At 36.9% G+C, this 15624-nt stretch overlaps 2 protein-coding genes and 1 pseudogene across 2 annotated transcripts; 2 read left to right on the top strand and 1 right to left on the bottom strand.

Annotated features, from left to right (window-relative positions):
- The first annotated feature begins 4517 nt into the window (after positions 1-4517).
- Positions 4518-6377, top strand: LOC108328171 (malonyl-CoA:anthocyanidin 5-O-glucoside-6''-O-malonyltransferase). Its single transcript, XM_017561990.2, has one exon. The coding sequence runs from the start codon at positions 4702-4704 to the stop codon at positions 6148-6150; it is 1449 nt and encodes a 482-aa protein (XP_017417479.1). The 5' UTR covers positions 4518-4701; the 3' UTR covers positions 6151-6377.
- Positions 6378-10482: 4105 nt separating this feature from the next.
- Positions 10483-12144, top strand: LOC128195176 (probable aspartic proteinase GIP1; annotated as a pseudogene).
- On the bottom strand, positions 12112-13746 carry LOC108328322 (phenolic glucoside malonyltransferase 1). Its single transcript, XM_017562178.2, has one exon. It carries the CDS (start codon positions 13631-13633, stop codon positions 12284-12286), a length of 1350 nt encoding a protein of 449 aa, XP_017417667.1. The 5' UTR covers positions 13634-13746; the 3' UTR covers positions 12112-12283.
- Between the last annotated feature and the right edge of the window lie 1878 nt (positions 13747-15624).

Below are 15624 nucleotides of genomic sequence, written 5' to 3'. Positions count from 1 at the left end.
CAAAGGGGTTACATCAGTAAAAAAAAAACTAAATAACCAAACAAATAATAATAAAGAAACAAAAGCCTAAAAATAAAACAAGAGAAACACAAATCAGGGATGTAGAGATAAAACCAGGAGTGATGTGCGGAGTAAAATTTTAAGCTCCTTTGTTTGGGCCAATGTCCCTTTTTTTTTTAATTTTGTATATGTCCGAGTGGTGTAGAAATGAAATTTGGAGGTGTATTCTGAGATGTGTGTTCGGTCCAATTCTTCTTCTTCCTCTTTTTTTTCTCTTTCTTTTTTTATTTTATTTTATGTTATTTGCAATAAGAAACCACTAGAAACCACTAAGGTCTTCTTTGTCATCCAGAAACATGAAACAAATGGGAACGGGAGCTACTTCTTCACCACCCACTGTGACCACCATCTTCGACCAGCCCGCCGCACATCCCCGTGGCCGACCGAGAAAGTCGCCGGCGTCATCATCCATGCTGGGAGCACCGCCGCACCCTTCATGCGTTCGTGAGGCAAGCTCGGACACCGCGAAGCGTGGACTGCAGTGCCGCCACTCGAACCTTCATCGTCGGAGCAGTTTTGGCCTCCGTCCTCACTCCTTTCTCTTCCCGCGAGATAAACTTTCTCATTCTGGAACAAAACCGGCCGTTCACCGTCGAGAGTTACAGAGGCCACCAAGCTAACCGAGCCTCCTCCTTCCTCTACTCCTTGCGCGCGAGGGGGACACTTTCCTTCGTGAATCGCCTCCCAGGCGAGCTCGGCCACCGCACCGGCCAGGGTTCACTTCTTCATCATCCACGACAGCTCCACGGCTAGCGTCACCAAGGGGAGGTTGTGTGTTTTCTGGGTACATGGATACTGAAATATTTTTTTGTTGAGGGAAAACACCTATATTCTGTTGTTACCTTATGCAGTTTTGATTAACAGGTGAAGTTACAATTAGGTAGTGATCATACATCTTTCATAGCTATTCAGAGAGCACCAAACATTCATATCCAATAATTTCATTCATTCATGCCTAAACACGTAACCAAAAAATACATGCGTTCTCATCATACAAGGCCGAGAGCTTAGATAGAGGAACTTACCTTTGCAGCTTCAAACGAAAATTCTTCTTCTTCTTCTTTTCTTGGATTGATCTTTCTTGTTCCAAAAAAAACGATCCTCCTCGTCTCAGGATGAAGATAATGGTATTGATGTGTATAAGGGTTAAAGGCTCAATGGTGGAACAATGTTGGAGATGAAAGTGATGAGGTTGGCTGTGAGTGATGAGGAAGAGATGGGATGAAGATTATAGGTGTTGCAGACGGTGTATGGAGCTGAAAGTAATGGATGAAGGGTTGAAGGCAATGGAGTTGGGAGTGAAAAGGAAGTGGTTTGTTGAGGTTACGGGTGTTGGCCGTGAGGTATTGGAGGGTGAGGATAGGTTGAAGATGAATCCTGGAGGTGGTATCAGGATGAGGATATTGATTTGATCGTGAGCTGTCGGGAAGAGATAGATGTTGGCCGTTTTTAGGTGAAGATGATGATATTCGAAATGGTATATGGATGAAGATAATGAAAAACCTCGTTGGAGGTGGTGGTGTCGGATGGTTTTTAATTGTCAGAAGGAGACTAGTGTCGGTAAGTTTGATTGGTGAAATTGTTGGTGGGCAGTTTCAGTGGGATGGTGGAAGTGGATCGTGGGAAAAGGTTGTGGGAATCATTAAGGGTAGGTGAGTGGAGCACTTAAGAGGTTGGTGATGAGTGGAGCACTGAAGTTTATGGTCGGAGCACTCATGGTAATGACTGAAGCACTGAAAGTTAAATGCAAATGACCCCACCACTCTCCATCCAAAGTCAAGATGCTGGACTGTGGGCTGCCCCAAAAAGGCCGTGGCTTCTTTACTCAATGTGCTACTTCCTTCCATCTGAGACACTTTCCAAGTTCACCAAGCTTTTCTCGGACTGTGCAGGTTGCTTGTTTGATGTATCATGACGAAGCATTTATTTTTCTTTGTGGGACATGAGCTTCCTTTAGCTGGACATGCAGCTGCTTCTCAGGTGTTACAAATTTTTAAAAAACCAAAACCTTGTTTACTGCATCCAAAAACTGTGGCCTTCCATGAATTAAGTGGTGGTCCCTTTGATAGGAGCCGTGTGGTTTTTAGTGGTGCTGATCAGTTTTCTTCCATCAAAGCTTAGTACCCTTTCACGTGTTACTCTTAAATGGTGGTGGACAATGTGGGGACGGCTACCCACTTCTTATTCATGTCGGGCTCCATACTGCTGGACTAGCTGGATGCTTCATCTTACACACTTCAATCAAGGTGGCAGCTGCATCAACTTAGGCCGAGACACTTCCCCTGGATGTGCTGGACCATGGAGCACCTTCCTCTTTGCTGGTAGATGCATGAAGTGCAACCCTTTGCTGGATACAAGCCGTGAGATCTCTCCAACGTGCTTCTCCTCTTTCACTTCCACTTTTGCAAGATGGGAGTTGTTGCTTCTCATCTTAAGGTGTGGCTTCTGCTGGAGCTGGACGTGAAAGAGTTGGAGCGAAACGGACGAGGCGGCAGAAGATGGAGTATGACCAGGACGAGCGGTCGTTTACAAAAAGACGAACGTCTGTGATATTCGGTTTGTGCAATGAAGAGAACGAACGCCTCAGACTGTTTGGACGAACGCTAAGAGATCATCTGAGGCCGAACGGTTGAGGACGAGGACGAACGTCCAAAATGAACAAAATGGCCGAACGGTCGAATAGTTAAAAAGGACGAACGGTTTCAGCAACAGTGGGGAAGGACGAACGGTCACTGTTTGGACGAGCGACCACAGTAACAGTGGGGAAGGACGAGCGACCACAGTAACAGTTTCAGCAACAGTGGGGAAGGACGAACGGTCACTGTTTGGACGAGCGACCACAGTAACAGTGGGGAAGGACGAACGGTTTCAGCAACAGTGGGGAAGGACGAACGGTCACTGTTTGGTCGAGCGACCACAGTAACAGTGGGGAAGGACGAACGGTTTCAGCAACAGTGGGGAAGGACGAACGGTCACTGTTTGGACGAGCGACCACAGTAACAGTGGGGAAGGACGAACGGTCACTGTTTGGACGAGCGACCCTTATTTATTATTATTTTTTTTTTTTTTTTATTATATATTTTTATTTGTTTCCTTTTGATGAAAAGAAATTTTATTTAATCAATCCGGACGAAATTGAGTGTTGACATTGAGCTTTGTATTTCATGAACCCAGATCATGTTTTAAAATAATGGAACCATGCAACATATTCCAAACAAACCGTGAACAATTATAATCCCAGGTTATGGTTCAACCCAAATGAATACAAATCCTATTTTATTATTAGACTCATTTAATCAATAATTATCATACTCGCAAGATACAATTCAACGAAAACATCATTCAATGACAAAGTTAGCTTGAGTAATACACCCAACATATAGAGAAGATAAGAAAAGAGTGGAAGAAAACTAAGAAGATAGCTTGAAGAATAAAGTTTCCTTTGAATGGGAGTAGAGAAAGCTTCATTTGGTGTGCTTTTTGTAATGCAGAAAAAAATTTATTTATCAAGCATAAATTTGGTCAAAAATCATTCCCACAATAACAAATAATAAAAATTTACCGTTGACACTTATGAATTTTAGTGAGAGAAAAAAAAATTGTGCACAAACACTAATGAGAAAACAAAATTATTGGTTAATGTTTAAAAACTAACATTTCTTTTACGATAAATTCTTATTTTACAACAATAGCTTAGTTTCCACTCTATTGCTCCACTTTTTTTCACACTTTCTTCAGGTCAGTTTTACCCCTTTTGTTAAATTCGATCTATCTTTAATTACATAATAATGTAGTTTGATTAATTTTACTTTCAAAATAAACAACTTCTTAATTTTGTTTTAATTCACTAATAAAGAAATCTTTAATAGACTTGATCGAAAGTGACTTTTTAGGTCAATCCATAATTAAGGTGAAGGTGAGTCAGTCGCTTTAAACGAACATCCTGCCTCCAAATAAAGTTTGAAGTCTCTTAAACAATAACTAATTATCTGTTATATAGTTGATTGAAACTATTTTCATATCATATAGATTTAATATTTAAAACAATATAATCTAATTTCAAATTTCTACTAACAAAATTAAACCTGAATAGTCAATCATTCACCTTACTATTTACTACCAATAATTATCATAAACTTTTCATTTACTACCAATAACTATCATAAACTTTTCATTATGTATTAATAAATGAAAATTTTTTCAATATTTTTTTTACTTTTTCATATAAAATGAAAACTATTATTTTCATATAATTTTTTAAACTATTTAATTAGTAAAATCAATTAAAATACTATTTATGATATCAATTTCATTTATTATATTTAAAACTGAAATTAATAATAATAATTACAACGATACAATCTAATTTTGATTATATCTACTACATAATAATTCAATTATTTTATTATTTTTATATAAAAAATAAAAATTAAAAAAAATAATAATAAAATAAACAACTCGTGCGTAGCGTTTGACTCGAGGTTACCTTAGCTTAGTTAAAATACACATTTTCGCGTTTGACTCGAGGTCACCTTAGCTTAGTTATAATACACATTTTCACCTCAAAATGCATCCTCTGTCACTATAAAACCAAAGCGTTTATCCAATCTTGAAAGAACACACACTCTGTACTTTCTTCACATGGCTTCCCACAACCTCAAAATCCATGAAAAGTGCACTGTTGCTCCTCCCTCTGCACCCCAAACATCCCTCCCTCTCGTATTCTTCGACCTGATCTGGATCAGGATTCATCCTGTAGAACGCATCTTCTTCTATTCCCTCCCCGTAACCCATTCAAGCCCATCCATTTTCTTCACCCAAGTTGTTCCAAAGCTCAAAACTTCACTCTCTCACACCCTCCAACACTTTCCCCCTCTCGCCGGCAACGTCACGTGGCCCAATGGTTCTTCCCACCCTGTAGTTCAGTACAACCCAGGCGACGCTGTTTCAGTGGTGCTTGCAGAATCCGAAGCCGATTTCGACCACGCGTTGGATAACGCACCCAAAGAAGCATCAGAATCACGTTGCTTGGTGCCCCACTTAGAATCCTCTGATTCTCATGCCTCTATTATGGCCCTCCAAATCACTCTGTTCCCTAACAGAGGGTTCGCCCTAGGAATCAGCACTCACCACGCCATCCTTGACGGAAAATCTTCAACTCTTTTCATCAAAGCTTGGGCTTCTCTGTGTAAAACAAATGATGATGACTCTGTGTCATCACCATCTTTGGCTCCAGAATTGGAGCCTTTCTTTGACAGAACAGTCATAAAAAACCCGAGTGGGTTAGGGGTAGACGAATCACTCGAGTATGCTCAGCGCTTAACCAAAAGGTTCCCAGGTGAAAACAGCGACAAAAGTTGCTTGAAGCTTCTACCTTTTCGTCCAAGATTGGAGGATCATGTTCGAGGGACATTCGAGCTGACGGGAGCAGATTTGGAGAGATTAAAGAATAGGGTGCTGTCCAAGTGGGACAGCGTAGACATAATTGAAGCAGAATCAAACTCAAACTCAACGGTTTTTTCAAAACCAACCAGACTGTCGACTTTTGTTCTAACCTGCGCATATACTGTGGTTTGTATTGCAAAGGCCATGCACGGAGTTGAAAAGGAGAAAAATAAGTTTGGTTGGGGGTTCACCGTGGATTGCAGGGCCAGGATGGAACCTCCAATTCCTGAAAACTACTTTGGGAACTGTTTAATGGGGAGTTTGGCGGATGTTAAGCCATCGGCATTTATAGAGAAGGAAGGGTTTGTTATTATTGCGAAAAGTATTCATAATAAAATAAAAGAGATATCAGATAATGGTGTTTTTCATAAAGGAGATGAAACTGGTCGTAAATATGCAGTTTTGGCACAAGAGAAAGCTGAAATGTTAGGAACTTCGGGGTCTAACCGTTTTGGGGTTTATCAGTTTGATTTTGGTTGGGGAAAGCCTTCAAAGGTGGAGATAACATCGGTGGATAGAGCCCTAACAATTGGATTGGCAGACCACAGAAATGCGAAAGGCGGTGTTGAAATTGGGATTGTTCTGAAGAAACCAGTGATGGAATTATTTGGCACTTTGTTTCGTGGAGGATTGTCAGATGAGTGATTCAAATGGTGTTCCAGTAACCTTTTTCTCTCCAAATCATAGCCGTCTGTTTGCCTGAATGATATAGGAAATCAAGAAGGAAGCCTCGTGGCAGCCAATAGCTTAGTTTCGTAATTCTGTCTTTATTAAAATTCTGTTGCTGTTATTTTATGATTATTAGTTGTTTCAATTAACTGGAGTGAGTTTGGTATGAATTTTCTGGTTGAATAAGAATCTTCTTCTCTCAACTCACCTTTCATAACTTTGGATTTATTCTTGAATCTCTAAGATTTGAGTTCTTCTAATAACTGTCTATCCTTATAACCTCCGTCATCACTGTATCTCTGGTTTTCATTTTGATGGGTCATGAAGTGTACCAATGATTCTTCTGTTAAGATAATAACTTTTTCTTCTTCTTTTCTTTCTATTAGTTAAAGTTTAATAAAACAAAAAGAAATAAATATTTCTTTTTAAAATAAACTCGTTCCATAATAATTTGCATAAATAAAATTCTTTTCATTTTAATTTCGAAAATAGGCATGTTTTTTATTTATGTTAAAAATTCGGTTTTCGAACAGCAAGTTATATTCTCGGTGTATTCTCATGTTGAAATATCAGTAGGAATGTGATATTACATGTGTTTAAAGCATATAGAGTACTCGTGAATTTGAATTCAAAGATTGTAAATTAAAGCATACAGAGTACTCGTGAATTTGAATTCAAAGATTGTAAATTACTTGGCTTATATGATTTCTATGTCTTGCAAAATCACTTTTTTTTCAAGCATAATATTAATTACTTCTGAAAAATAAACGTATATGTTTAGTTTACACGTGTTATATATATATATATATATATATATATATATATATATATATATATATATATATATATATATATATATATATATATATATATATATATATATATATATATATATATAATTAAGACTTTTCAAGCGTAAATTGTCAATAATATACTAAACCAAAATAGCTAAAAAAAATACATCGTAAATAATTATCGAAGGCTTCTGCTCCTCGGTAATTACCGAAGGCTTTCGTTTTTCGATAATTATCGAAGGTTTTTGTTCTTCTGTAATTATCGAAGGCTTTTGTCCTTCGGTAATTACCGAAGGGCAAAGGCCGTCGGTAATGGTCAGCGACAAGGAATTTACCGACAGTCATCTGACCGTCGCTAAGCCGTCGATAATAGCTTATTACCGATGGCTTCTAGATGTTTTCGAAGGATTATGGTCGTCGATAATGCCCTTCTTTACTGTAGTGTTAATCCAAACATTAGATCAAACTCAATCACTAGATTATAAACTAGATCAAGAACACAAAACAATTTTTAAAACAAACAATCTCTATCAACAATTGTAAATCATCTAAATGTGCCAAATAAATCATTCATTTTTTCTCTAATCTAAACAATGTTTAATTGTTTCCTTACAACAATTTAAACGCTAATTTTATGTACTACCTTCTCTTACATGAAATTTGAGCCACTACCAAAAAGAGTTATATTGCCGGCTAAAGACCTTTAGTCATATAATGTAATATATGTATGTAAAAAACTCAAACTATCGATTTAATTGCACTCTAACAATCCTAATCAAACTAAAATTCATCTTAAGTCATTGAACCTCACATACAAGGCCAACAACCCTTCATGCAACATATTTCACTAAAAAGTTTAAAAGAAGGATAAAAGATGAATTTATATTCTATTTAAGATTATGACCATATATGATTGTAACACTCTTCATCAGAACATTTATAACGTATTTCAACCATCAATCAAATGAAACATGAAGTAAAATATGTAAAAAGAAAATAGAAAAAGTTTTAAAAAGAATATGATTCTTATATAATGAATATTAATAAAATTAATCGTATTTTTAAAATTACTATTACTTTTAAATTCAATAAATAGTTTATTAAAAATAATAAATAATATTCTAAAAATATAAACATATAATTTAAAATACATGTAATACAATAAATATACCTAAAAATGATTAATTATTAGAACACAAAATACGCGGACATTTAAATGCAATACTACTAAAAAAGTGTAGATCCAGGTAAATATAATCCATTTTTACTATTTTTTTTATTTACATTTTTTTATAGTCAACACCTTTTATGGTTCGAAATAAATAACTTAAATATATAACTAACCATCTTTCTCGATTTTAATATATTCAATATAATAATGAATACTTTAGAACTTAATTTTATTCATGAACATATACTTTCTAAACAAATACATCGCATAAATTTAAAAAAAAACAATTTTAATATTTATTTATAGTAAATGCATTTTAGTTGCTAAATGTGATAAATCTAGGGATTAAAGGTATGCTTTCTTATATTTATAAACATCCTAAATTGTTTGGCACGGGTTAGTAGAGATTCATTTAAGATTGTTTGAAAAGATGTTTTATTTTGGTTTAAATGATATGTGATGATTTACATGAAATTTAAAAAAAAAAAAAATTAGAGTGCAGGATAAGAAGAAAGTATTGAATTTACCGAAGTTAGTTTTAAACTATTCTGTTTATTAATGTTTTAATTTTTTATCATTTTCCCAATTATCTTTTTTTATCAAAAACTGATTATTTTTATAAAATATGCAATTTTGATATTATTCTAAAAAATATCTTATCAATCTTTCTTAATTCATTGAAGTGAATTATATAAGAGTGATTTCCCTGCTCTTTTATATTTTTTTCTTATACCTTCAAAATTATAATTTTATCATTTTTATTAAAACTAACCAATTTTCAAAAATCAATTAAGAATTTTACGTATTTTTAAAATTATTAAAACTTTAATCGGCTAGACCTCGTTAATTTTTAAAAATTAAATTAAAATTTTGTCAATTTTCAAAAGTTGGTTAAGATTTTAAGAATTTTTAAAATACGTAAAACTTTTAAACGATTTTCGATAACCATTAATAAATAAATAAATAAAATTAGAATTATAGAGGTGAAAAAAAGAAAAGAAAAAACACTCTTATGTAAACGAATAGCTTTCTTACTTAAATCTGCCATCCAATCAATCCTGACCAACGTCTACAATTGTAATGTCCTTTTTCAGGTAGAAAACTTTGCGTCTTGAATATTACCATTCTTCTTCGTTTCTAGAAAGTCACGTGACATAAACGTTTGACACAAACATTAACACACACGTTAAAATAGATATATTCCTCACATTACATTATTTTGTCCAATTGAAAACACAACATCAAGAAAAGAGACGACGAAATAATTCTCTGCATATGTCGTGCATAATTTTCTACATGAGTATTGATATTAAGGACAAAAACATCATTTTCTTTATTCAATGCAAACAACTTCGATTTTGTTAAAAGTTACACATAAGAAGAATTTAAAATAAATACAAATTTTATTTTAAAAGTCAAATTTATAAATTTGAGTTAATTTAAGAACAACCTCTTAACCTAAATAAACTTAATTGGATTGTTGACACATCAAACAATGCACTATCATAAAAATATTGATTGTATTGTAGCGGAGACCATTGAACATTAAGCCTTTCCTTTAAGTATAACGATTATGGTGATAAAAAAAACCTTTAATACATCATTTGGTTTTTAGTTTGGGATGTTATGCTCAAAGTCATCTTACCTTTATCCCATATTTGGGATGTTATGCTCAAAGTCATCCTACCTTTGTCCCATATTTCGTTAAAAACGATTCAAGTTGGTTCTTTTGATTAACGGCGTTAAAAACATAACAGTGCAATGATGTGGCAATTGTAACCTGTCCAATTTTGTATGATGCGGCAACTGTGACCCAATTGACGTGGCCAAAAACCCTAATTTTCCTAAGGCCAGAAACCCTTGTACCACTACCGTGAAACCCTAGTCGTCGTCATTGCCGTAGAATAAAATGCACCACCACCAAACCCTCTAACCACCATGCCGTTGTCACCACCATACCACCATCAACACAGACCTACAATTCAAAGTAGAGAAAAATAACATAAAACCAACAAATCAAACCCAAATCGCCTAATTCCAACCAAACCCTAGCCACCATGAAACCCTAGTTCGCGTCGCCAGTAATCAGGGCAAAGTCTCCACCATGTGTCGCGCCTCATCACCATTAAGCAAGAATTGAATCAAAATCTCTAACCTGCAAACTAGAAATTCCATCCCAAATATGAATAAAAAAATCGCAATCGCAATACCTAGAAACTCAATTCACACCTACAACAAACCATAAACATACATAATCGCTACTCAAATCGCAAAAACCCTAATTCGCAAGCAGCATCCATGGACACCAACTTACAAATTGCGCAAGCCAGAAATGCATAAATAATGTGCCTCCATGAATCGTGCAAGAAGCCTCTTCATGCGTCTCTCATCTTCGTCTTCTTTGCAAAGAGCAAAATCCCAGAACGAGAGCTTCTTCTTCGTTCATCACTGATCAAATGTGTTGCGCCACCATGGACTGCCGTGAGTCAAGGTGCATAATCATGAAAACTCTCTCACATAAACATTGCACATGTCACATTTTCTTTGCTTCAAATTGTAAGTCTGTGTTGATGATAGTGACGACAACATGGTGGCTTGAGGGTTTGGTAGTAACACATTTCATTCTGCAAGAGCGACGACGACTAAAGTTTCACGGTAGAAACACAAGAATTTCTAGCCTTAAAAAAATTAGGGTTTCTGACCAAGTGTATTGAATCACAGTTGCGTCATAAAATATTAGATAGATCAGAGTTACCACACTCCACCTCGACCTCGGTTCCTCTCTTACCTGGCTCCTCTCCTCTACAACTCCACCTATACCTCCTCCTCCCACCGCATCACCTACAACACCTCCCTGTGTGACTCCTTTCCCTCTAACGCCTGCTCCAACGACACATGCGCCCTCTTCCCTGAAAACCCTCTCACAAGAACCACCCTTCTCGACACCGCCCTCATTGATTCTCTCGCCCTTCCAACCTACGACACCTCCTCTCAGAGCCCACTCGTTCTCATTTCCGATTTCATCTTCTCCTGCGTCGTCGCCCATTTGCTCCAAGGCCTCGCTACCAATGTGACTGGACTAGCCGCTTTGGGCCGGTCCAATAACTCCCTCCCGACCCAAATAAGCATTGCATTCAGTTCCCCTCAATCTTTCTCTCTCTGCTTGCCTGCTTCATCCAACACAGGCGCAGCTATCTTCGCCTCCACTTCCATCTCTTAGTTTTTCTCTTCCAAAATTGACCTCACTTACACCCCACTCATTCTTAACCCCGTCGCCGACACTGTCGTCACCCACAACCCTCTTATGAGTATTTTATAAACGTCACCTCCATCAAGATCAACGACAAGGCTCTTCCCATCGACGCATCCATCTTAACCGTTGATCAAACCGGATTCGGTGGGACCAAGATCAGCACTGCGGAGTCATACACCGTTTTGGAAAGTTCCATTTACAAACTCTTCGTCCAGTTTTTCATCAACGAAGCCTCAGCTTTTAACTTAACGGTGGCGGAAGTCGTTGAGCCCTTTGGCGTGTGCTACTCGGCGGGAAACCTCACGGAAACAAGAGTGGGACCCGCTATTCCGACCGTTGATCTGGTGATGCGCAGCGAGGAAGTGTTTTGGAGAATCTTCGGGGGGAATTCAATGGTGAGGATTGAAAAGGGAGGAGTGGATCTGTGGTGTTTGGGTTTCATGGATAGTGGGATTCGTAGGAGGACGGCGGTTGTGATTAGAGGGCATCAAGTGACCAATTTTTGAATGACCTTGAAGGGGAGATTTAGTAGAGTCGTGGGCTGCACGCCAATGGCATTCAAAAATCCCCAATTTAAATAAGACCTAATTTGGCTGCCAAGTTAACTGCTTCAGGTTATCACGTCAATATTTCTTGCACAACTCACACGTTCAATGTTATCAATTTTAACCCAACAATTTTGATAATACAGAAACCCAACAGAAAATTACCTATCAACATAGAGACCAAGTAAATATTTAAATAAAAAAAAACAATAGGAAAATTACATGTAGAACCCGGTATCCAATTCTGGCTATGCAAAAGTGCAAAAGTAAAGCGACTAAAGTAAATGAAGTGAAAGATTCTTATTTTGCTTTGGCAAACTTTTATTGATGAGAAAGTAAAGAAAAGTCAAGATTGGAGAAGGCCACTGAGAAAGAGAGACGCAAAAGTGTGCATTGCTTCTTTGGTGGACACAAAACCTATCTCAACCCCATCACCATTTCTGCTATCTGATAAACAAAATGCGGCAGTTCTGTCTATAGTAGCCATCTCAACCTTCTTTGGTCTTCCCCAACCAAAGTCATTACTATAAGCATCAAACCTCGGTGACCCAGCAACGCCAATTATCTTCGTATCAACTTTGAAACCTTCAAGCAACCACTTTGACCAATTTTCCGCCCCGCTCAGCGCTCCCTCTTTCAGAGTTTCCAAACTCTCATTCAGTGCATCCACTGCCACAATGAGTCCATCCTCCCCCAATATCTCCTTTGTTTCAGCACTTGCAAGCCTCGCCCCTACACAGTTCCCAAAATACGTTGCGGGAAGTGGCGGCTCCAAACGATTCCTGCAGTCAATGTTCAAAGCCAACGTAACCATTTTGTTTTTTGTTTCCTCTGCTCTCACCCTGCAAACCCAAGCATAACCAACGGATAACACAAAAGTTGACAACCGGAGGTTGCTGCTGTTCCCTTTCTTCTTGGACACCACAATCTGCTTCAGCTTTTCAATATCTGAACGACCGAGATGAAACACGCCTCTGGTTGCATCGTCTGGGACTTGCAGATCCCAAGCTACGAGGCTTCTGTTGTTGGGTCCACCCTGTCTTAACCAATCGCTGACAAATTTTTGTTCTAAATGATTAGGGTCTTGGACTACCTCCCTGCCAAAAAACGGAGAAAGTTCAGGTGGCAGAGAAAAAGTTGATTGTGGTTGATCTCTGCAAAGATAAGCCCAGGCTTTGATAAACGAGGTTGAAGTCTTGCCATCTAGAACAGCATGGTGTGAGGTTATTGCTATGGAAAATCCAGAGTTTGGAAATAGAGTGACTTGCAAGGCTAGAACATTTGCTTGATCGTGGGATATGGTCAAGTGGGGTAAAAGGTGGTGGATTTCTCTAGCCTCAGCAAGATCCGTGCCTGCTAGATGGTCGAAATCAGCATCAGATTCAGTTACAGTGAGGGAAACAGTGTCACCGGATTTGTAAGTGAGGATGGGGATTTGGGAGTGAAGGGGCCAAGTGAGGTGTCCGGCGAGAGGGAAAAAGTGGGCAAGTGCGAGAGAGAGAGAGTTTTTGAGTTTGGGAAGAAGGGTATCGAAGAAGAGAAGAGTTGGATGAGGAAATTGATAGAAGAAGATGCGTTGAACAGGAGGCAGCCTTAGCCATAATATGTCAAAGAAGGTGAGGGGAAGCGTTGTTTGAGTTGGTAACTCTTTCGATTCTGAAGTTGGAGCTACGTTGAATACATCTACCACTTTCATGGCTTCTTTTGTTGCTGTTCAAACCAGAGAAACAGAAAGGTTACTTCTACCTCTCTGTACTGATCAATATTCCACACATAATGCTACCACCATTCTCTCTCTTATGCTCTCTCACATCGTCTTTTGAATTCAATATTTATTAGATATATATAATCATCCTATCTGATTCAAAAATTATGATAATCAGTTAAAAAATGTCCCACAAATTTATTTCATGATATCCATTTATTAATTTCAATACATTCTAAAAAGTATGAAACCACTATAAATAATAAACATGAAATTAATAAAAATATTTTTTAAGATTTTTTTTATATAATTAACATTTTAATAAATTAGTAAAATAGATCCTTTAATACTTTCGAATGAGACACATATTCATGAAGATTAAAAAAATATAAAGAAAAGACATTTTTGAATTTTTCTTACAAAGATATATTAAAAATAATAATAATTGATATAAATATTATATGATATTACTTTCAATCTCAGACTTAAAAATTACTTTTTGAGTTTTCCTTTTTATATCTATTCAATTTTCTTATCTCTGTTAGGTATAAAAATTTTAATTCATATTTCAAATTATAATAAATTCGATCAGTTTTAAAAATTTTAACATCTTTAACAAATAAGTTCTTAGTCAAACGTGAATGAAACAACATTTATCATATTACTTTTACAATCAAAAGTCTTTTGTGTCTTTTGAAATGTATTTTCGAACAAAGTTTGTAATAATTATTTTAGAACTTGCCTTACTATTAATCTAAGGGCTTGAAAATAATAATTATTTTAGAACTTGCCTTACTATTAATGTAAGGGTCTGAAAATATATGGCAGTTAGATTTTAGGTTGAGGCAGTCAGACCCATAAGACTAAGGACACTATGATTTTAGGAAGGAACCTTTCAAAATCTGAGTTCATTATCTTAATTTTTTATTCTCTCTCTAAAAAGCTTGCTCTTCCATTTCTCTCTGCCTTCTCTCTACCATTCCCTCACATTTAGTGGTTGCATGTTGGATTAGGTGGTGCTCAAGTGACCAAGGCGTAGAGACCTTCGCAACCATCCGAATAGATTTTCATTCTTCTGCGGGTAAGTAGCTCTTCACTGTTCTTTGCTGTTTGGGACCTAGGGCAAGTTGCATGTGCCTAGTGTACCCTCATTTACGTTTTCCTCCATTCATTCTAGCTCTAAGAGTTGTTCTTAATCATCGCATTGCGGGTTGTAGAGTGCTGTCTAGATTATTCGCGTGTGAGGTACTGTAGCTGCGGGTCTTTGAGCTGAGCAAAGAAGTTTCAAGGTAAGGGAAGCTAGAATACTTCTTTAAATTGCTTGCATGAAGTGTATGTATATTGGATTCTGAATTGGTGCACTGTTTGGAGTTGTATTTTGTTTTAAGTATATTGTATTGTATGTGTGGATATGTGAAATCCATGAAACTGTGTTGAGTTGTTTAGAATTGATTTGGATGGGTTTGAATTGTTATAATTGACCAATTGGAAGTGATTTAAGTGTGAAATCTGGTATATTTTTGGTTGGATAGAAATTTGGAGTTTTGTGATTTTTAGGTCACTTTTAGAGGAAATGAGGTAGTGATTTTGGGCATTTGGGGTCTAAAGCGCAACTGGGTTGTTGGGGCAGTCTTAGCCACTATAATGTGACTTGTTTGAGTCACTAAATTGATCAAACTAGGTGTAAAGCCGTGGGATTGGATTTTGAATCCCTAAGTTGGGAAAATTGGTGTTTTAGAGTTGAATTTGAGTCTTAATCACTTTAGAATGGTAGTAGGAACGTTTAGAATCATTTAGATAAGTTCAATTAAGTATAAAACAAGAATTTAGGGTGTTAGAAGTTAGTAAAAATGGTTAGGAATGGTTATGTTAGGTGTTGTTTATAATTCTGCAGAAATTCTGAAGAATTATGCAGTTTCGCCGAAAGTGAATTGATAACCGTTCGGCCATGCTGTTGAGCGTTGGGTCTCTTAGGTAGCATT

The sequence above is a fragment of the Vigna angularis genome, chromosome 2, assembly GCF_016808095.1.
Source record: "Vigna angularis cultivar LongXiaoDou No.4 chromosome 2, ASM1680809v1, whole genome shotgun sequence".
Classification (NCBI taxonomy): domain Eukaryota; kingdom Viridiplantae; phylum Streptophyta; class Magnoliopsida; order Fabales; family Fabaceae; genus Vigna; species Vigna angularis.
This window is presented reverse-complemented; position numbering and strand designations above follow the sequence as displayed.

Coding starts and splice junctions, on each gene's coding strand:
- LOC108328171 (XM_017561990.2), top strand. CDS start 4,702: ATGGCTTCCCACAACCTCAAAATCCATGAAAAGTGCACTGTTGCTCCT.
- LOC108328322 (XM_017562178.2), bottom strand. CDS start 13,633: ATGAAAGTGGTAGATGTATTCAACGTAGCTCCAACTTCAGAATCGAAA.